The sequence below is a fragment of the Pteropus alecto genome, unplaced genomic scaffold (assembly GCF_000325575.1).
Source record: "Pteropus alecto unplaced genomic scaffold, ASM32557v1 scaffold206, whole genome shotgun sequence".
Lineage (NCBI taxonomy): Eukaryota > Metazoa > Chordata > Mammalia > Chiroptera > Pteropodidae > Pteropus > Pteropus alecto.
The window spans coordinates 5,339,682-5,363,018 of record NW_006438906.1 but is presented as its reverse complement, the minus strand read 5'-3'; the positions used below and the strand labels follow the sequence as shown (position 1 = coordinate 5,363,018).

At 38.2% G+C, this 23,337-nt stretch overlaps 1 protein-coding gene across 1 annotated transcript in view; it reads right to left on the bottom strand.

Moving 5' to 3' along the window:
* Positions 1-23,337, bottom strand: part of RASEF (RAS and EF-hand domain containing) — a 62,825-nt gene that overhangs the window by 9,904 nt on the left and 29,584 nt on the right. Inside the window, 14 exon segments of the mRNA XM_025049733.1 lie at positions 447-566; positions 4,108-4,222; positions 5,452-5,533; positions 6,799-6,946; positions 7,064-7,201; positions 7,512-7,737; positions 7,740-7,757; positions 10,592-10,680; positions 11,567-11,651; positions 13,308-13,376; positions 15,478-15,593; positions 17,766-17,843; positions 20,628-20,723; positions 22,901-22,991. Of these exon segments, the coding sequence (XP_024905501.1) occupies positions 447-566; positions 4,108-4,222; positions 5,452-5,533; positions 6,799-6,946; positions 7,064-7,201; positions 7,512-7,737; positions 7,740-7,757; positions 10,592-10,680; positions 11,567-11,651; positions 13,308-13,376; positions 15,478-15,593; positions 17,766-17,843; positions 20,628-20,723; positions 22,901-22,991 (1,471 nt within the window).

Genomic DNA, 23,337 nt, shown 5'->3' with positions numbered 1-23,337 from the left:
ATTACAACTGAACATAAATTTTCCAAAAAAAAAAACAGGTCTTCTGAGTCTCTTCCACCCAGGCACTATCTTCTGCCCCTTGGCACTGTAATCCTCTGGAACCAAACCCATCTTTTCAAAATAGGACGCCCATTCTTCTTCCTTTAGCTAGATTCTGGGACTAGAGAAGGATTCCAGGAACTAGGTGAGAGTGAAGAGGAAGACAGGCCAGTTCTGGCTCCTCTTTGTCAGTGATACTCAGTGCGGGGAAATGACCAGGGGCCGTTTTAGTTCTATGAGGGATTTAACCCTTATACTCATGAAGGGTAAGGGACACTTGGAGTCCTGCCTGCATAACAAGGCCTGAAGCCCCACTGAACAGGGTGGAGAATTGTCAGAGAACCTCTTAAGCGAAAGTAGACAAAAGTGAAAGACCTTTTCCAATTTGGAACCATTCTCACTCTTACCATTGCCAGTTTTTCTCCAAAGTATCCTGGGACACATTTCTGTCCCTCAGCAGCAGCAGTGTCACGAAGATCAGCCTTGTTTCCTACCAACATGATAGGAATACTCTCACGGGTTGCATCCTACCAGAAAGAAAAGAAAAAAAAGTGTGCATACATCAAATGTTGGACAAGTGACAACAATGATGGCTGTAGGTATCATTTCTGAATGCCCCTTGTGTGCCACATGATGCACTGATAATATCTTTTAACCTTAAAATCTCTAAAAAGAGGCAAACATTTTCCCATTGCCAGGTAAGAACACTGAAACTCAAAGAGGTTACATGGGAACTGGTAAGGGCCCAGGCTAGGGTCCAAACTGCCTGCATCCCCCTTCATACTATACAAACCTATATAAACTCAGGAAAGCATGACCACAGGATTGCATTTGACAGTGGTAAAAACCTCATTTTGCACAACTTTGCCTCCAAGCAACAGTGATTACAAGTCAACTTCATTATCCCAGATACAAAACACACAAGTATCCCTCAGCTATGATGGGACCAAAATGGAGTTTGAAAGTGTCCCATACTCACTGCTATCCGATTAACGACAAAAGCAAAGTAACATTTTTCTTAGGAGGAGTCAACTACAAATCATTAAAAGTAACATCTTCTAAGGATAACGCTTCCAAAATAGCATATTCAAACTGTCACACCATCTCACATTCTCAGCGGAGCTGGCGGAATATGTGATGTGAAGGGCAGAGCTGAGTTAGATACCGGACCCCTCGAACCCCCTCGCTGTACACAGACTGTGTGAAACCAGGTGAGTCTCCTCATTTTTCTGCCTCAATTTCCCTATCTCTAAAATGGAGGGATCAGTAAAGGCATGTGCCACCTCAGCAGGCTCTGATGAGAACAGGAGAAGATAACCTGGCTAGCACAGGAAAACAGGTTCCTGGTTCCTGAACAAGAGAAGCAGCAGACCTGGCTAAGGTATGTGGAGATTACTCTTTGTGGTGCCTAAAGACACCCAGATTCTCACTCAGTTTGGTGCTGTATCTGATACAGAATCAAGAGCCTCAAAAATAACGACGTTACATTTGACTTCCTTTCTCTTCAGACCATTTTCCTCTAACTGGAGGTATCAGAGTGTGGTAAGAGTGGAGGAGAGAAGGGAGTAAAAGGCCCTCCCCAAACCTACCCGAACCGCCCATCAATGTGTTAATTAATTGTGTTCTTTGGCAGTCTGCTCAGGATCTAAGGGGACGTCATTTGGAAGCCACTAATCAAATATTCACTTAAGTAAACCAAGAATCTGAGCGTCTAAATGACTTCCCAAAGTCACACAGGTAAATACCTCCTTCAAGTCTTGACTCAAATATCACCTTCTCATGAGGCTGCCCTACCACACTAATGAAAACTGCAGCCCACTGCCCTGCCTTTTGTTTCTATAACATTTATCACTTTCTATCACTCTATTTAATTTATTTGTTGCTATTATCTCTCCTACACTAAAGTACAAGCTCTATTTTATTAACGGATATATCCCAAGCACCCATATAACACCTACACAGAGGTACCCCAAAATATTTTTGAATGTGTCAAAGTCGGGAGGAGATCATGTCTCAAATGTCTCTATTCAACATTTACCCAAATAGTCAATCAACGAATTATTCACGACAGATAAGTTAATGGCCATAATTTTATTTTACCCTTAATTTTATCACAAGATTTTATAACCCAGTGGTTTTCGATCAAAGTGTATTAATTATTAATTCAGAGGGTCCATTCACCACTGACATTCTACTTCTCAATCCTCTGGCCTATCCCAATGATCACATCATTAATTTCTACCCATATTTACAGTAGCCACATAAATTGTCCCTATAGAATTCCTCAAATTGGAAAGGGTGACCCATGGTAAAGGATTATCATGCTCATTTTTTTCTAATATGAAAGTCAAATGCCAAGTGGTCTCTAATTTTTTCTATATAACAAATTCAAGAATTCATCTTGAATGCAGTTTTCTTACTCTTCAGATCCTGTGAAAGGTATTACCAATAGCTGAAAAGGTCATTTACCCTGTGTAGGTGCTCAGAAGATCATGACAGTGGGGCTCCTGGCACATACTACGGCTGGTCACCAAGGGCTATTTCAACACTGGGACTACCTTGCTGTTTATGCCTCCTTTTCTTGAGCATAATCCAAAGACTTAAAATTAATACTATGTCCAACAGTTTCAACAATAAAGTTTTTCTATAATTTCAAACATTCATGTGTCTGAGTTAGTTGGGATTATCCATTATTCTCTAGATTCATTGCTTTATCGCAGGGAGGACCATTTGTTCCCACGGAGTAGATGTTTCTCTTCTATGCACTAACTGTACCTAGGAATTCCTTTCTTGACCTCAAAAGCTTCTTCTTGTTATCTGCTGCTCAGTCTGGTGCTTTATCAAGGGAGCAACTATGTTGAATCAGGCGGTCCAATTCTAGCCCCTGTTCCAGCCCTAACCTCTAAGTAACTATAAGCTAGTGTCAGATACTTTCTATGCCTCAGGTTTCTCATAATAAGTGAAAATAACACTATGTTTCTTCCTTTCTAAGATGTTACAGGGATGACTATAATGTGGAAAATTTTACGAAACAAAAATATTATATAAATGTCAACACTTTTATTAAGTCATGAAATTTCAGTAAACTAAAATACACATTTATCACTGCCAATTACAATGTCACTTCTCATATTATTTCTTTAGTTAGAAAGAGAATATTAATTCTGTTTTTTACAGGGCATGAAATAGGTCTAACCGAAGACTCTAGAAGCAAACTTGAGATCAGAGAGTAATTAGTTCTCTGTTTAGCTACTCCTGCATTTAATGCCTGTTAAAAATTACAGATAATAGACTTACTTGAAAATTTGTATTAGCCACTAGTTTTGGCTTTTTTTTTTTTTTCCAAGAGAGTATGCTGAACTGTAGCTTATACTATAGTTTTATGTTGATTAATAACTTCTGGCACTAACTGTGGTCAAATCATTTCCCACTTTTAAAAATTATTGAATGTGAAATGAAAGGATTTCAAAGCTCCTCAGGTGAAAACACCATCTCATTTGATCAAAAAAAGAACAGATAGTTGCCACACATGCTAAAAATACAAATCGGTGTTTCAGTTGTAACTTGAGATATGTAAAGACACAAATCACTACCAGGATAGGGCTAAGAACACAGTCACTACAGAATTTGGGCTTCACATGTGCTCACACTGGATGGTGTTTCACCTGTACTTCTAGTACATGGGGAAGCCCCTTACACACTCAACCATATGGCATGCCAGCCATACCACACTCTTGTTTGAAAGAGCTGCCGCTTCTCAGGTTACCTGCATTTTTATTCGTTTCTACTGGGGTTCTGATTTTATCTGTTAAGAAAACCCAGAAGTTTTATTCTCAGAAGTTTCTGTTAGTCATGTCATTGGCTTTGTGAGAACTTGCCCAGCTACTGAGAGAGACCAATACTGCCGAGTGCCATTGGCAACTCTGCCTCTGACATCCATTTCTTCTTGATAGCTTGAATAAGTGGCTTCATATCACGTTCACGTCAATGAAGAAGAGCACTAGCATTTTCGAAGATGGCCTGCAACTGCCCTGTGTAATTTTCTGTTTCTCTGTTTTGACTTCTTACCTCAATCATATCTACCCATTCTCGTACGTTTAGGAAGCTTTTCTCACACGTAACATCGTACAGCAGCAAAACACCATCTGCCCTTCGAAAGTAAGACTTGGCAATACTTCTGAACCTGGAAAAGAGGAAAGCGCTTAGGTAACCGTTCTAATCAGTCAGTTTGGTGCTGCTTCATTCTTTCTCTTTTATGATCACTTCTTTCTCATCTTCTCTACTAAGCCCCAATTGATAAGAATCTGATGGCAACATATCACCATGAAATTGTCATCTCCAAGGCCTAGAATGACCCACTAAAAAGTAACAGAATGAGAATCTGGGACACTGATTTTTAAAAAGCCAATCATTTGCTCCACCAAACAATCCCAAGAATGTCAATAAACCCGAAAGCATAACCAGGACAAGGTTGCAAGCATAATTTCTAAAAATTTCAGTCTTGGCAGCAAGCTACCAGAACCCACGTGTGGGACACAGAGAAGGATGGAAGAAATGCGCATTAGAGAAAAACTGGGAGAGGGGGTAGTACTGTAGGTGGGGGAAAGAAGAACTAACATTGTGGAACACCAGGAGTACCAGAAGCTTTACATACACAAGGGTGGGGCATTCACCAGGGGAGGAGCAGACCTCGGCATGTACATCCTAATGCTAAACCTAGTGTGATATTTTATAGTATCTTAAATGGGGTTATGTCAACCACAAATATTTTTAAATGTTGAGGCTCCCAGTCTGCTAGAGAATATGAGCTCCATGTGGGCAGGTATTTGTGTCTATTCACCGTGGAATCTTAGTAGCCTAAATGGCACCTGGTACAGAGGTAGGTGGGTACCCCATATTTACTTACTGAACAACTGGATAGATTCTGCTCCCAAAGACTTGGGCAATACTAAAACCCATGCTTAATGCTCTGGTCACAGGCAATGAATGTGAGGTAAGATACTGTCACCAGATGCGAGTCTGCTATTTAGTTTGTGCCTCTGCCTTTGAATGAAGGAGAACTGACGGGTTCTCTACTCTACCATTTCTTGTCCCCCAGCTAAGTAGCTCTTCACACTGACACTGCACTCAGGGGTGCTGTCTCATCTAAACTCCGTTAGGAGAGGGCACTCTCTTTCTCAGCTGAACACCAGCTCAATGGAAGTTTAAGATCCTCTTCTTACACAACTGACAAGATAAGTGAAGGAGGAAAGGACGTGGGGAAGAGTATTCCTGAAATTCTAATATACGATAGAATTATATAGTCTATTATAATTATATAATTATAAAAATAAAAAAAAGCAAGCCAAGCATCCTACAAAGCTTGTGTGTGCAAACGTAAGCAGAGCCCAAAGCATCATGAAAAGCACTTGCCTCTCCTGACCAGCAGTATCCCAAAGCTGCAGAACTGTTCGCTCTCCATCTACGATGAGAGTTTTCATTTGAAAATCGACTCCTGAAAAGAAATTCAAGAGAACATGGAGAACATGATGCAAATAATTCCACTGGTTTTTACCTTCAAGCCCTCTTCAGATGAAACAAAAGCCAATAAGGCAAACAGCCCAGTGAGGTAGAGAGGAATCGACATGGTCTTCAAGGAGAGTGACCTTCACTTACTAATTATAAGTCAGACCACATATGTGTGCACAGATGCACCGTCTGCAGGCCAGCTGACTTGGGGAAATATTTAATCTGTGGATAAAGGGAAAGTTTATGTTCTATTTGTCCATGTAATTAGATGAACTCAGTTGTATCTGTGTATGTGCATGTACATAAATATGTGTCTATATGTGTGTATGTATATATTCATGTATATGTTTATGTGACATGTACATACACATGCTCTCTAGCAACTGTACCAAAAACTGCAGTCTTTTTATGAGTCAAATTGAAGTGAACTTTCAGCTTTGTTATCTTGAAGGGCCTGACAGAGAACCATAAATTTACAAAAACGTCCATTGTGAAGAGGGTAATCAAACTGTTCTAATGGTTAACAAAATACAAACGTTTAGATGAAGAAGAAAAATAAATGATAATTTGCATATCTCCAACGCTTTACTGATTATTATGCAAACCTGGGAAATCAGGACACTATTTCTTTCTTTGTCCTGAAAGAGATCACTCTTGAATACCATTGTAGAGCAAGTGGGGGGAGCATACCTCTAGCTATGATTTTGACTATAATAACAAACTAGCCATCAATAATGTCACTTTATCAACATTAAATGACATCTTATCAGAAAAGCTTTCCTGGCCATGCTGTGTAAAACTGCACCTCTCCTCAAACCTCATATATTTTTTATTTGTTTTTCATCCATTTTCCTCCTTTGGGTCTAAGTTCCTTGAGGGCTGACATTTAGTTGTCTCTGTTCATCGTGTATCCTTGACACCTACAACTGTATTTGGCTCATAGCAGGACTCCAGAAATGTTTGCTGAATGAATGGATCGGTCACCTCAGGCTCTAAACTTGGTGTGGTTGATCTGATTGGTTAATTAGATACCTCTGTCCTTTGTGAGGTTTCTTTTCCTAAATTTGAGACTTAGCCAGAACAGAGGAGGACCGTCCTGTCAACAAGGACACACACACGTACAGAGAGAAAAAGAAAAGAGATATTGAGAGAGAAAGAGATTTGTGTATCTGTGTATATAATTCTTAAAGAAAATAAAATCAAGCTAAAGAAGGCCCTTTCCCCCATTAATAACTGAAAAAGGAATCGTACCCAGGGTGGCACTTGTGTTTCCTCGAAATTCATTCTTGCAAAGTCTCATGAGGAAACTAGACTTCCCCACTGCAGCATCCCCAGCAAGCACAAGCTTGTAAGCCTTCTGTGAGCTGGAAGATTTATGGTTATCATCCACCATGTCTGTCTAGGGAAAAAGAGCCACAGTGGGTGACAAAGAGAATGCCAGTTTTCTTCCTAATAAGTTACATGGCATAGAAAGTTAATAGTGTTCATGAATAAAAGTGTCTCAGGAACTACCTACCTGGGGTGAAAGTGCCAAGATGGGCTTTCTTGAAACGCCAACGATGCTGCCTTCACTAACAGACCCCTGGGGCTTCCAGTCTAAGGCAGAAGCCATACCTTCTGCACCATACGTCTCCTCATCCTTTATATCAGGAACCTGTTTTTTTTTTTTTTTAAAAAAAAGTTAGCTATTAAAAAACAAAGTTTCTCATTACACATATACATCATAGATTAAAGAGAAGAAAAATATACAGCTGAATCTACAGTCAATGATGTTATGAAATAGAGTGGCCGCAAATGGCAATCTATGAGAATTTCTCCCTAATCTGGTAAAGGAAGGAAAAAATTCTACTATGTTTCATATGTATAATGTTTAAAATTGATCCCCATGACAGATAAAAATCAAACAGGGTGACAGAGCTCCAGCGAAGATAAGGCCTAGGAAAGTAGTGATTTCTGGGACTTACATCTGTGTCTGAAGCATCACCGGCAAAGCCCTCCTGAGTGCCATGTGACCTCTGAAATGCCCTCTGGTGTTTGTATTCCACCTCCGAGTCGTACTCGTTGGAATCTCTCAGGGTGGACAAGCCACTGTCAAAGCAGCTCTCAGGCAGGCTGTCAACTTCACAATTCATCCTCTGCATAGGATCACAGAGAGCCAACGAGTCACAGTCCTCATCCGTAGGAAGAGTTTTTTTTTAGAGCGGGAAGACCTGGGAGTAAAGAAGAAGACTGCTTTATCTGAGGGTTCGCAAGGGTCGAGACTACACAAGCAGTAGTGAGACAGAATGGATTCAAGAAGACCGACATTCTCTCTTTGGCCGAGAGCCACAATGTATTCCATGATTAAGCATCAGGGGAAATAAAATGTTCAAAGCCATATCAGTTCATTCTATGCAATAATCAATAAAGATACTCAAATCAAATCTTTAATAAATGAACTTGTTTTTTTAAATCACCTTCTTTATTTCCTGATACAAAAACAATTACAGTTTTCAGAATGTAAGCGCAATCTCAAGTTGCATTAAGAAAACTGTATGTAGAACACGTGAACCTTTTTGCTCTAATGTAGTCCGACCACATTCTGAACAATATGTCCATTTCTGGATAACATCTGATCTTAAAAGGGATGCCAAGAACCTGGATAGGAAAGGCAAGCATGATGACGTGAGACTCAAAACCCTCACATATGAGAAATGGCTCAGAGTACTCAGCTCAAGTCTTACTGGTTTCTCTGTTCAAATAATCAAAGGGCTGACACGTGAAAAAGAATACATTCTCTTGGGTTGCCCAAGACAAAATAAGGGCGAACTTTCTGGGAGTCATATTTCTAATCAACATGGTGAAAAAGGTCAAGTTATTTAGTCCCCACTACATACTGGGCACACACAGTGGTTGGCATACATACACAATCTCATCAGAAAGGAAGAATGGGCAAAGTACATGAGTCTCCAGATACAAGAAATAATAAGAGATGGATATCCTTAGAAAAGACAGGGTGATCTTAAAATAAAAAAATTAAGCCATATAAGTCTGAGAAGTCAAAACATTTTGGTGCCTTTAGCAAATGTTTAAAATTAAGGGAAAAGATGATTTAACCACCATACTCTCTCTAAATATGTTGTTCAATTATGAAGTCTTTATCCTGGGACAGGAACCTCATACCAAATCTCAATCTACTAGACAGCAAGGGGTAGGGGGTCTGTGTGTGTGTGTGTGTGTGTGAGTGTGTGTAAGTTTTTCGTTGTTTCATTATTTCTGAAACTCTCCTTCTGAAATTGATGTTAGGTCGATCTGTAAGGAACCTAAGGAAACCAGTCTCACTATAATATAGTACAAACTACTTCATCTCAAGTTATGATTGGTCAGAATTTTATTTTTAATCTATTTGTATTTTTGAAAAGGAGTGAAGTAGAAGTAAAACCACAAATTGAGAAATCACTTCCATGAATAGCTAGACTCTAAGTTAAACCTATAGGTACAGATCAGATTTTCTCAAACTCAATTTACATACATACCCTTTTAAAAGTAAACTATTCTTACCTATCCAAAGAACATTTTCATTGCAATTAAATATGTAAAAATATAAAACAAGTTACATTTTTGTTAGAGTTCTTAGAAAAAAACACAAAACTAAAACAAATATGCAAGTTAAAATCTAATAAGAGCACACAAGCAATAAAATTAAATTTCCAATAAGTTTTTAAGTTTTTTTCCTATTAGCATCCAGAAGAAAATAAAGTGTTAACTTCTCATATCAAACTAATGACACTCCAAAAAGGAAAATCAGTATGGACCACGGTGTCTCCTGTAGTTACTGCTCGTGCTGAGCACACAATGACATGTTCCTGTTACTCTGAGCCCCTGGGATGTGATGATTTTGTCTCTGGTGTTGAGAAACTGTTAGTCCAGTACTGATGAGCCTTATTTATAGTGTCTACTCTTTTCAAAAATGAATCATGGTGAAATTTCTGAAATAATTTTCAGTAATATATATACTCTGCCCCTGTATACTTAGAATTGACCTTAAATCTCAGTCCAGAAAAATGGCATCACATCCACATATTTTAAAAAATGTAATCTCCATTTCCCAAGAACAGAGGAGCCAGCTGTCTATAAATCGATAAGCCATTAAAAAATTTTATTTCACTAATCAGTGAACAATAAAAACATCTGATAATGTGGACAGAATTTTCTTAAAAGTGATCACCACCAGTAAGCCTTGATAAACACACCTTCCTGAAAGGGCACCATTTTGCTATCACCAAGATATTAAGTACAGTAATCTTTGGACCAAAGGTTACTAAATAAAAAGGGAATGAACATGAATTGGAAAGCCACACCAGAAATGGAGAGCTGGAAACCTGTAGTCTGTGCACCCACTTCTACTTTCACACTTTGACATACTCCAAAAGTAACTTAAGCAGCAACACTGGACATAGCTCTATGTACGTACATGTATACATACACATAATCTTTCCATTTTTATTGCTGAATTTCAAGTGACGGTGGGGCCAATGTTTCACTTCATTTGATTAAAAACAGAGCTAAATTTCCACTTCGGGTAAGCCTCTGTGACTCCATTAATACATTAGCTCGTAAATATTTACTAGCTATATTTCTCTTTGTTTTGAAAGTTTTCTTTTCCTTGAACATAGCTTACATAATATTATGCTAAGCTATTAAACATTTACTGATTATGACAAGTCTCAACGTCGCAGACTATAGTTCAACTTGTTTCCCTGAAACAACAAACTCCTCTTACTGAGTCTACTTCTAAGAAACAAGACACGATTAGGGATGAGGTAAAGGAGAGCATACATAAAACCAAGTCATGATGGCGTCTTAAGGAAATCACTTTGCCCTCTCTGAAACATTTTTACTTTAATTTTTACATATGTCATGTTTCAGAAACTTAAAGTAAGAGCAGAAATAGAAATGAGTGCCCAAAATAGATTTTATTATTTTAATTTACCTCTAAGGAAATTTACTATCCTTTTAACTTCAATCCAGAATTCAAACAAAAAGTAAGTAGGTATTAACATACCTGTCATAGCCCAGAAGTTGAGGAGAATGACCATTAAATTTGGGACTGCTCCTAGAAATTGTATTCCCTGGTGATATATTATTTATACGCTGTAATACATAAGTAACGTTTTGTTATTCCATGTAAACATTATATACATTTATATGTTTATTAAAACTGTAGCACACTAGTTAACTCCTAATGTAATTAAAAGTTTGGTATCCTACATGAACAAATGTGAGCCCAGAAAATGGCGACAGACTATAGTACTTTCTCCTCATTGTGTCCTAAGTCCAAACCCTACTGCATAAGCCATAAAGGGTCACCCGATTCCCCAATCTGCCAGGACTGTGCAATACCAACTTTGATTTGTCTCTTCTCAAACCATAATCTGGCTTAGTGACTGATCTGTCTATACCCAAAACTATGGCACTGGAACTCCAAACTTGATGATGACCCCCAAAAGTGGGAGAAGAGGCTTTCTAGCACACACAGTCTGGGGAAAGTCTTCAAAATTCCAAATGTTTGGCTTGTTTCTGTAGGAGGGTTTTGAATCTAAGGCCTCCACTCTGATAATCTCACTACCATAAAAAATACTCGATATGTATAAACACACTCCTTAGCCAGAAGCACCCTCTCCCTCCTCTAAACTGGGCAATATTTCATTTGTACCTCCACAGGCTTGCTCACTTTTTCTTATATTATTGCTATCTGTGCCTATCTAATACCCTCTCCATTATAAACACATCCAGGACCCAAGTCAAACTTTACTTCTTTTTCTGGTTTCCTAGCATGTCTAACAAAGGCATGTACGTCCTCAGTGGGGTAGCACATTCGTTTTAATCAGAGAAAATGTGACCTCTTTTTATTATATTTACTTATATTATTTTTTTTATATTATCACATGATTCTAAGTTCTCCTCTAAATACAAAATTTTCATCAAAATACTTTACTGCAAGACAGAACGAAATGTATTATAAAACTCTATTGCATACCAAGGACCTGTTGAACTTGCTGAAAGTGTTTTCGAGGGCACTCCTCAGGCCGTCATTACTGTCGTGCAGTTTCCTGTTGGCCGTTCTACAGAGTAAATAAACTTAATAAGTAAATCGATACAGAAAAGTATTGGTGGAGATAAATGTCACCACTTTCTTTTCAGGCTATGATGTACAGAATGTGAAATTACTTAGCTCTTGCAACTTTCTACCACTTCCCTTCACACCTCATAAACTGAGATCATAATTCATTACTAGAACTACAACTTAATGAATCTATCACCTCTCTTTAAAGGTCTCAAGGCATTTTAGGGAGGAATCGGCTGTGCTGTGGAACCACTCTTTCTTCGGGTAGTTCCTTCGTTTGAATAAGTTTTGTGCAAGTGTCTGCTCCCTCAATGCCTAGACCCAGCCAGCCCCACACACCACGCTCTATGCCCCTGCACACACACCCCAGCCAGGCTGTGGATGTGCTATATTATACCACACTTTTCTCCTGGCTACTCCCGTATCTTACTCCTGGCCTGGTACTATTCCACCAGGTATTGCCATGTACCAATTAAAGCTCCAAAGATGACTCTGGGTTCAAATCCCAACTCAGGCATGTCTTTTCCACATGACTTACAGGAGTTATTTAACCTGCCAGAGCCTCAGCAACTACTACTATAAAGTGAGGTTAACAACACAGCCTCTGCCTTAGAGAGAAGCTAATCTTTACTTACTTGAGGCTTATTCATCCTTTGACCTCGGCTCACTCTTTGCTTCCGCTGGGAACACTTCCTGACCTTTCTGGCTCAGCCAAAGCTCTCTACTGTATGCTCTTGGAAGACACATCCCTTCCCTTTGTCCTACCTCTCTCATTGGCATTTTATATTTATTTCTATAATTATCGATGAGTTTCCGTCTTCTTCTAGACTATCCCCATGAGGAGAGAGACCTTTTTCTCCCGCTTACCACTCTATCTTCAGCTTTCAGCAGCCCTGACCCATAAAAGGTACTGAGTGAAAATGTGCTGAATGAATGAATAAATGAACAAAATTATGATAATACATCAACTCTATAATTGCCATAGATGAGAACTTAAAAAGCATGCAAAAATTGTGAAAAAAAAACTTGTCAAGCCTGATCTACTTCATTTGGGGGAAGTGCAACCGACAGAAAATACGGCATGGGTAGAAAACGAAGGGAGGGAGAGGGGAAGTTTTGTGGGGAAGGGCCTCAGAGGCCGGAGTTACTGCAACTCAGTTGTGAAGTTGACAAAGCAGGTATAATATTTCCAATAGGGTAAAAATAAAAAAAATAAAAAATAAAAAAAAACTAAGAAAAATTTATCTCTAACCAAGCACAATAAATTGCAAAAGAATGATCATGTGGGCCTGGTGTTGTGACATGCACTACCATGAGAGGCCTGATACCCTCTCAGTGTGCTGAGCCATAGAGCCATTAGAGTTAGGGCCATTACTCTTTACAAGTATAATAAAGACGCATTGGACATATCACCTGACTTCTGAGGACTTCTAGAGAATTACACTCTAGCCCTTGGGTTGAACAGGTTATTTAGGATTAGAAATGTCAGAGAGCTAAGTGGATATGCTAAATGCAGCACAGTGAGAAGAAACAGGCGTGGACCTGCGAACTAGGTCTTTAGAATACAGCACCTCATGTTTCATGTGGCACACGTTTTATTAACGAAAAAATAAGTAAAATGTAAATGTAATGAGCATTTTATCTGAAAACTTACTGGAGTATTTCAATTTGCCTCTCAAGACTATTTCGATCTTCTGTGTACTCTCGGATTATTTCCAGATCCCTGAAAAATTATATTTTATGTTTGAATGAGAATTAGGTGTTCAGTCCTGCCTTACCCATACATATCCTCCCAGATTCTTTTTCCTTTTCAAAGACCTGTGCTCTTGACCACAGTTTCTATCTCACTCGTGCTCCAGTTTGGTTCCTCTGTGCTATCAGCAGCCTCTTCTCTTTCTGGGACTCCACAAGCACAGCCATACTCTCTGCCTCCTTGTGTGACGTTCTGCTCCACCTCATCTCCCTCTCAGCAACCACAAGGTCTTCCATCCCCACCTCACTGACCTTGCTCTGTTCTTCACTGAGAATGAACCACTGACCTTCTGCTAAGTCCCCTCCCCCCAGGCCTTCACATTACCAATCCCTTCTATCCAATTTGCTCTCTCTTCTGACTCTTCTCTACTAATTCCAAGCCTTACACAATCCTAACCCCAGCCATTTTCTCCTTTCTTCTGATTCCTTCCCCTCTCCTTGCACTGCCCCTACTCCTGGCCTCCCTCCCTCCTCACCCTGAACCACAAGAACCCACAAGACCAGGCTTTCTCCACTGGCTGTGAACAGACACACACCTCTGTGGTTTTATTACGAAGCCCTGGCCTCCTTCTCTAAATGTCCACTCTGAATATTAGCCACTGACCTCCAGCCCCTATTCTACCTCAGCCCCATCTCTAAGCATACAAACCCCATCACTAGCTTCCACAGCTCTCAGGCTATCAAACTTTGTCCACGATAATCTATTTATTTGCTCTCTTGATAAGGCCAAAGACTTCACAATTGTCTATAGGAATTTAAGTTCCTTAGCCAAAAATTTTTGGCCCTTACAGTGTAGCCTTAAACTAGCTTTTAAACTTTTTAATTTTTTTTAAGTTTTACCTTTCCAATCAAAATGTCTTTTTTCTTTCCAGTGGTCTGGCCACTGTGCCCCAAACTAGTCTTATCTACCTCTATGTTCTTACCCCTTTTTTGGTTACTCCCTCACCTGGAACATCTCTGGACTCTCTTTTCCCATCTGTGAAATGGGGATAAGAAAAATCCCTATCTCACAGAATATTCTCTGGGCTGAATGAGTTAATACTAGTAAAGTACTAAGTACGTGCTGATGTTACCTCTGCTCCTCCTGACCAACATAAATAAACCCACCCCTCCTCCCACGGCCACCTCAAGTGCCTCCTCTTTAGTAAAGTTCTTCACCTCTTCTGAACTAAAAGAACGCACTGTCTACCATCACATGGCAATGAACTCGACCTGTGACATTGCTGGTCATGTTGTGTCTGACATGGTTCAGTTCTTATGTCAACTCTGAAATCTTTTAGCTTTCTGTCTTCTTCGACTAAATTTGAAATTCTGAAAGAGCAGAGTCCACGTTTTCTTTTCTATGTACGCCACACTAATAACTCCTTATTTAGCTCAGAGACTTGTATATTCTGAGTACTTAACAAATGTTTCACTGTTTTCCATTACAGGACCTTGACTCTGAATAAAGTTTGTAAACCAACAAACAAAAAGCAAGATATTTTCCCAAGTACATATGTGAGTGTACAATATATGTACATTTACATGCAAATATGTGTGCGCATATATATTTTATATTTACATATATTCATTTTTACATATACATACACCCATGTGTGTGTATATATATATATAAGTACATGCCTGCATGTGTGTTAGGTCTTACATTATTAACACCATACTGCAAAACTGAAACATAGCACAATAAAATCACTTGCCTAAGATGTCTATTTTTCCCTTTTCTTGTGTTGCAGGGCCAGGATTTCTACCTTCAAAGCACTTTTATTAGCACTGACACTTGACACTTCAGGTATATTCTTCTGCTCCCAGTTAATTCAAACATTTATTAACCCCTGCACTGTCCTACCTTGTCAATAATTTAATTAATTATTAAATTATTGCGTTTAAAAAAATTAAAAAGACACATCACTAGGCAATCTGACACTGAAAGCAAAATCCTTAGAAAGCGAAGAATGTATTAGTAAAGTTAATAAATAAGCCTTTATTATTACATAGCTGAGTTTTATTCCCATGGGTGGTTACCCAAATAAACATTCCACTCAAACTGAAAAATAAAGTATGAAGTTTCATACCTTTCAGAATTCAGACTCTGATCAGCATAATCACTTTTCAAAGAATCTAATTCACTCTGAAGAAAGGCTATGTTTGTCTGTGCTTCTAAAAGATCTTTCTTAACTTTCTGATTTTCCTAGAGACAAAGAAGGTTGCAGGTCATTAAATTCAGAGTTTCTTCCACATGGGAGAAATGAAGTCAAGTACAGTGAAACTCTGCCATATATCACTCTCGCCCCACCACAATTCTTCAAATCTTGGTACTCAAAGAAATAATTATCGATTCAAGGTAATTTGAAATTATCATAAAGTATTAAAGTGTCAAAAATCTAATTCTTCAAAATTGTTCTTTTTTTTAAAAAATACTTGACATTCAGTGCCAAACTCTAGTACTCAAGTTTATTATTATGTTGACATGTTATTGGCAAATTAACTTAGACCAAATATTTAAACATCTGTTTTACTTAATGAGAACTATGAAACTACTGATAAGTCTATGGAATAAATAGTACCCGTTACCAGACAGACTGGCTACTTTTTACAATAAATCCTATCACCTAACATTTTTAAGTTTTGCACTTAAAAATAAACCACTGTAGTTGGGAAATTTCTTTAAAAATTTTTGTTTAAAAAAATTAAAAGCACACATCATATTTTTAAAGAAATTCTAAGGGAATTAGAATTTTCTAAGGATTCTTAAAGAATTTTTAAATCTTTAAGAATTTATCTAAGCACTTTTCTAAAAAAAAAATTCATTGACAGCTTCCAGTTCAAGATGGTGAATTCATCTTCCTTCCTCTTGAGACCTCATTAACATGAAATAGCAAAAGAAATAAAATAAAGCAATAAAAATTAAAAGAATGGAATAGGGGCCCATCTGCAGTCAAGTGATTTAAACATTTCTAGATGATGGAAATGTGCTGACAAAAGGAAGAGAACAAGAGAAAAGGAGATCCAGAAGATGTGTGTTGAAGGATCTTCTGTAGAACAAAGAAAGGGCATTGTCCAGGCAAAAACCCAGCGTGAGAGTGAAGCTGAAAACAGAGATTAAATCTGTACATTAAGTCACCCAGCCCCTCAAGCCCATGCCTGCTCCTACTCTAGGAAGGAAAAGCAGACAACCAGAGTCACTTCAAGTGCAACAAGACAGGGCTTGTCTTTTTAAAAAGAAATGACTGACTCCTACAAAGAAAGCTAAAGCTTCTAAGATCCATGTCCCCCAGTCTGACAGCCGGCTTCACACAGAACTCCTAGGGTCCTCCCTTTCTCAAAGGAGAAATTTCGAGGTAAACAGATCTATTTACCTAGCTGCACAGGAATCCTACCTACACCAGATACCTAAAATGAAAAGAAATTCCAAGATGACAAATGGGAAGCAAGTTTAAAAAACAAAGTCCAATAAGAACTGAAACTTCATGGACTCCAGAATCAATATTTTTGAGCAGAAAAAAAATAAATTCCATGCATTGGGAAGAATAAATAAGAAGTTACAAGATATTGGTGATATCATGAAGATGGCAGAGTTTCTTTTTACAACAAGAAACCAAAAATTTAACCAAGAAATCCAAGAAAAACAAGCAACTCTACAAGAAAGTCATGATCTAAATACAAAGCCAACTAAGATGTGGCAAAATATGGAACTGGTGGTACAGAAAAGGGCTATATTTGACCACGAGGCTAGGAGCCTTCTCTTTTGAATGGCACAGGGAAAATGGCTGGAGAGAAAGAAATGCAATTCTAGCTCATGCTAACCTACTTCTTGGCTCCACAGTGAGAAGAGTCATAATAAAAGAAATGTTCATTATTGGCTTTTAACTTTCAGAGTCAAACCTAAATACAAAATAAAGAAAACCTGATGATAATAAAATCTATGTAAATGTTATCTCTACTGGCACTAGAAAAACTAAAGATATGGTTAGCAGAAGATGGAAAAGGAACAGAAAGAGGAAAGCTAGAGGAAGGGCAGGGCAATAATGTCTCATCTTACAAAGCCAGGATACAAACCAGACTTGATGTGACAAGAATGCAGAGTTAACTACTGAAAGTTTAATGGCCATGCTACTATTTCTTTGAATAAAAAATAAATGTAAGCATTCGCAATAGGTGGGGTATCACTGAGGAAAGAAGCCTGCATAAATGATACCTTTGGTTGAAGGTACTTCAAAGACTTTCTCCAACTAGAGTATTAATTTATCTTTAAGCTTTAATTTCTCTTTAAGCTTCTATTCCTGGAACACTAAAATAATAGCATGACTGTTTAGCAGTCTAACAAGAAATGTATTTCTGTAAATGAAAAGGTGATTCTTACCATTGATAAATCATAGATTTGTTTTTTTAATGCAGCCACATCCTCTTTCTGACTTATGTGTTTCGACTGTTCTTCTAGCTGAAAGAACAAATAAAAGTTGTGTTTAAAAACTTACTTTGATCGATTCAGTTAAGATTAGGAATATCCTTGACATATAGAAATGGGAATTCTAGAAGTCTTCAATTTTCAACATTATATGACTTTGGAAATCATTAAACTAAATATAATCAATTCATAAAGATTTAAAAATTTACTTCGAAAAATTTAAACATTTGAAAAGAGGGGTTTTTTGTTTGTTTGTTTAATAAATTTTCTTTGAAAACAATTGAAAAGCCTTTTTCAGAAACCATTCAACAATTAAGCAGCCCAATCTTTGCTTTCTCAGTTACATCATTCTTTGAAAACAATTGAAAAGCCTTTTCCAGAAACCATTCAACAATTAAGCAGCCCAATTCTTGCTTTCTCAGTTACATCGCATGTGAGTCTGACCTTTACAGTCACTTAGAACTTTCTCTGCACTTGGCATTTTCCATCCTGTATTTGTGAATGTCCTACTTCTCCTTCTAGACTCTAAGATTTTTAAGAGCAGAATTAGTGTCAGAATCACCTCTGTTTTCTTCAAGGTAATTTCTAGAAATATTTATTAAATGACTGAAATCAACAGAATTTAAGTATGATATGAAGCTAGAGATACATGCACATAAAATTATATACATATGTACATGAGCTTTACTTGCTGGTTGACTTGTTAGTATTTCCAGACTAAATTGGCTCACGAGCATCTATAACACAACAAAAATGTCTTTCCTGACATCCCGTGGGAAATGTGGGGATTTGTGGGTGTCCATTAATTGAGGATCTATGCATTGATCAAAATGTATGCCTTATTTCATCAAATCTAAGTATTTTGACACTGGACTTTCTTCATCTTGACAGATGGCACCAACTGAAGATTTTCAAGCAACTATGCTATGACTGTCACGTGGCTGACTGTAACTGAAAAGAGCCACTGATTTCAAAATACATGCCAATTTCAGAGAAGAAAAACTGGGGGCAAAGTGAGTTTCTCAGAATCAATGGCATAAGGTAATGGCAATCATAATAACTTTGCAAACTTTTCTATAGTTCTTTAGAGCCTTTAACATATTCTCACATAAGTCATCTCTTATTCTTTTGTAGAACAGCCCCACTACTCAGGCAGGAAGTCTGGTATAAGAGAGAAAGCACAAACTACGTAGTGTAGGACAATTCCATTGCTTATTAGCTGTGTGACTTTGAATAAGTTATTTAACCTCTCTGGAACTCAGTATTTTCATCTATAAAAGTAGGATATTTATACTTTTTTTTTAAAGTTTAAGATTTAGATCTTTTAAATCATGAAAAAGAGCTTAATAAACTATAAAGTCAAAAAAATATCAGTTTTTGTGGTTAGGCAGGACACTTTTATAATTAATAACATTTTCGTGTTAGAAACTAAAAATCAGAAAGATGAAGCCAGTTGTCCCTGGTGTTACAGGCAGAAATTGGCACAGTCTTGGTAAGGACTCAGGCCTCATCACTCCTGACTCACTGTTCAGTGTCTATCTGGTCTTCATCACATGCTGTATCAGGGCAAGAACCTGTTGCTTCTTACATACGTTCTTTTTGTCTAAAGATTTGGGAAGACATAGAAATATGTGAGGACGGTGACTAGGAGAACCTGTGACTCTAGCATAAACGGGGGATAGGTCCTTTCGAGTTCTGTAACACTTGCATCATATGCACAGTCTAATGACCTTTGGAAATTCAATATAAGGTTGACATTGCTAGTACATTTTTTAAGGCTACTGAGGAGAATTCTTAGTAATTCTAGAGATTCATATTACAATAGCTCACAAAATACAGTTAATCATCACTTCATCTCACTGAATATAAACACTAGATGGAGCATTAAAGGTTAGCACATGAATAACCAGAAAAGCAAAGTGCTATGCCCAAATTCACAATGCCACTTTCAGAAACAATTATTTTTTAAGTACTCATTTGAATTTTAGGCACAATGTTTCCATTAGTTATGGAGACCACCCACATGCAAACAGTGGATCCAGTACTCTGCTGGCACCAGCTAGTCCTGGCAGGTGAGAGCCTATTTTAAGCATCTCTTCCCAGACTGTGCATTCAGTGATGTCAACTTGGTAGCTGGAAATCAGTAACGGTGGTAGTGTTTATACCATGGAAATTGGCAAATGCTGCAAATCTCTCCTTTCCCCACTTTCCTCTCCAAAGCCGTTTTAAAGCATCTACCAGCACAATACTGAGTGAAATGCACCCTACTCATCATGAACAAAATAGGGCAAAGGCCAAACCTATTCACACCTCTTTGCTCACACTTCAAGTTCTCTCCCACCACTTGCTGTCAGAGTCCCCTAGATCTGGATCTTTCTACATAGAAGAGGAATATTCATTTCATTTACTGTTCACTGGATACCTACTATGTACCTTACAGTAAGCTCGGAGTAGGGATTCAAGGATACATGACCAAGAAACACAGTTCCCTACTGTCATGAGCACACAGTCCACTGGACATACAGGAATTCAGGGCACCTTGTTGGTGAAAAACTAAGGAAAGAAAACTGAGATTTGATGGACAACTGTTCAAGGGATCAGACATATTTATTAGATTTATGGAAGACAGGTTGTCTTTGGAAACAGAAAAGAAAATCAGGGACCCTTAAAAAAGGTCTTGCCAAGGAGTCCGATCTGACTCTGAAATTTGATTCCATTTGCTGCTTTGATGTGATTCCAAATGTTTTTTGTGGCTAATAGCTCAGATACACTATTATCCTGAGGCCATCCCTAGAAGTCTAGCTGCCACATACCTACCTTTTTGAGTTTTTTTATTGTCACCTGTAGATCTCCTACTTCTGTTTCATACTGACGTTTGAGATCACTGAGGGCTTCCTCGGCTTTGCGTTTTTCCTAAAAGAAAAAAATTTTTTGTTGATTTAAAGAGGTTCTTCAAAACCCCATAGAGAAACATTTTGTGTCAAACTAAGGATGATCCCAAGTCTCTTACAAAGGTATGGCGAGAAGGGAGGACGGAAGTAAATCACATAACTATAGATGTATGGCACGCCTGGAATTGAAACCTATAAAAGTGAAAGAACTGCAAAATGCTACAAGCTATATATACATATCACCGGGACTGGTACCTCTAAGACTATTACCCAGATTGCGATAGAGGGTCGTACATAGCACATCAATTAGCTAGTTTAATTATCACTATAATTAAGTGAAGGATATGGCACAGCCAAGGGCTCCAGTTCTTACCTAAATCTTATCACCAGGACCCAGGAAGGCCTGGTTGGTTTACCCCTTTTCCAAGAGCTCATACCTTATCTGAATACCAATTACATCATCTGAAAATTTCTATGCACAGAGAAGAATGTCAATTAGACTGGATGTGTTATTCCAGCGAGACTGTCTAAAAGGGTGTGTGATGGACAGTAGGATGGGCTAGCCCATAGGTGTCATCCCAGTGCCAAAACTGCTCAGTTGGCAGTGGCATGCTGAAGTTTCAGAGACCACATCCAAGCAGTGACTGACTGGCCTTGTATGCCATTGCTATAGAGTACAGAAAATGATGCTGCAGAGGCCATATATTTTCCACCAGTGTACCAGAGCCAAGGAAACCAAGGAATATGTTATAATTAACAAAACATGAAGTTATAAGGTCTTCATTAACAATAACAAATTTGGAAAGTACTTAGCTGGAAGAAGCAATGAGACTTGATGACAGAATAACACCTGTGCTTGGTAAATCTTGATGAATGAATGAGTGTACAGATTAAATAAATGGAGAGAAAAAGGACAGAAAAAAATGACTACTGTTTCTAGACTACAAAAATAAAGTGCTAACAGAAGAACAGGATATCAATCGCACTAAAGCTGGTTCATGGGCTCTGAACCATTCATTCTGTTGCATGTGACATCCAAGTAGTTATTAAAGTTGTTATTAAGAGATAAGACAACAAAGAGCCCAAAGGCGTATATGTGGTAAAATAAGATGAAGAATCTGAAGACACAAAATACACAGAACAGTATGTCAACTATAATTTTTTTAAAAATTTTAAAAAGTACACAGAGCAACAGAAAAAAGCAACAGGGCCACGGCCAGGATGCACCCAAAACACCTCAGGCACTGCACTGGGCACTCATATAGATCACTAGGCTTAGTCCCCATTAAAGCGGGTAAGTGGCATTATTCCATTCTAAAGATGGAACAATAAAGACTCAGAGTTAGGGCATTTTTCTAGTGCCACCAAAACTAAACAAGGGGAGATCCAGGAAGCAAACTAAGGTCCATCGGAGGTCAACACTCAGGCCCTTCTCATTCTATTTTGCTGCCTCTCAGGGTTAACAGGACAAAGGAATAGAAAAAAAAATGGAATGTTTAAAAACCTAACACTAGCTACGCAAAGAAATATGTCTATTTTCTGTTTCTAGTAAATATTAATCACCTGAATATATTTTATAAGGAAAAAAAAAGACAATTATTTCTTTTACAGAAATCACTGAAAGCAGCACCCAACTTTTACTATGAGTTTCTATAACAATGAATAGAAGTATATTCCATGTATACCTTTATTTATAATTACATATGCCATATGAAACAACAAAGCTTGCAGAGATAATTTTAATTTCACTGTAATCTATATTTAAAATTGACAGTGAACACGAGCAGTGAGACAGTGAGTGGTATGTGACACTCGAGACACCCCCCTCTACGGAAGGCTGGCTCTGCCTTCTCACTCAGGCCTCAACTCTCATGTCACCTCCACCAAGAGGCCCCTGACCTCCCAACCTGAAACAGCCATTTCTCCCAGTCACTGTCTATCACACATACTGTTTCTTTACTGCACTTGTTGCTATCTGAAATTACCTGCTTTATTTATTTGATTACTTGTTTATTCTCTCTCTCTCCTACCCGCCCCCGGAAACCACCAATAGCACCCTCATCGAGAGCTCCTGTGAGAGCTTGGGCTTGCTGCACCCAAAGGATGTCCAGTACTCAGGCCATTTTTATAGGTCAAACTAAGGATGATCCCAAGTTGCTCTATAAAAATTCACTGAACGAACGAATACCACATACTCACATCTTTCCGCGTCTTGTGTTCTGCAGCCTGAATCCTCTGATCCATTTCCTCTTCCAACTCACTCAACTGCATGGCTGCCTTGTCCTGGGCTCTGAAATTCAAGAGGATGCACATCTTCTCATCATACTCTTGCACATGTAACATGAAGAGAAATTTCAACCTAATCTATTTCAAGTCCTTTTTATTCCAAATGAAGAGAAACATGCCATTTAAAATAATATTCCTTGTTCCTTCCACATAATAAGATGAGATTAGCAATTTGACCATTTGGGTATAAAAGGACATTAAAACTAGATGTTAAGTAAATGGAATAGATTGGATAAAATGACATTAAACTAGATGGTGGTAAAGAACAGAAAAAGATATCGAGTGACAGAGTCTGTCAATAAATTCTGAAAATCCTTTTTGCTGTTATGACTGAGCTACAACCCTAGGCA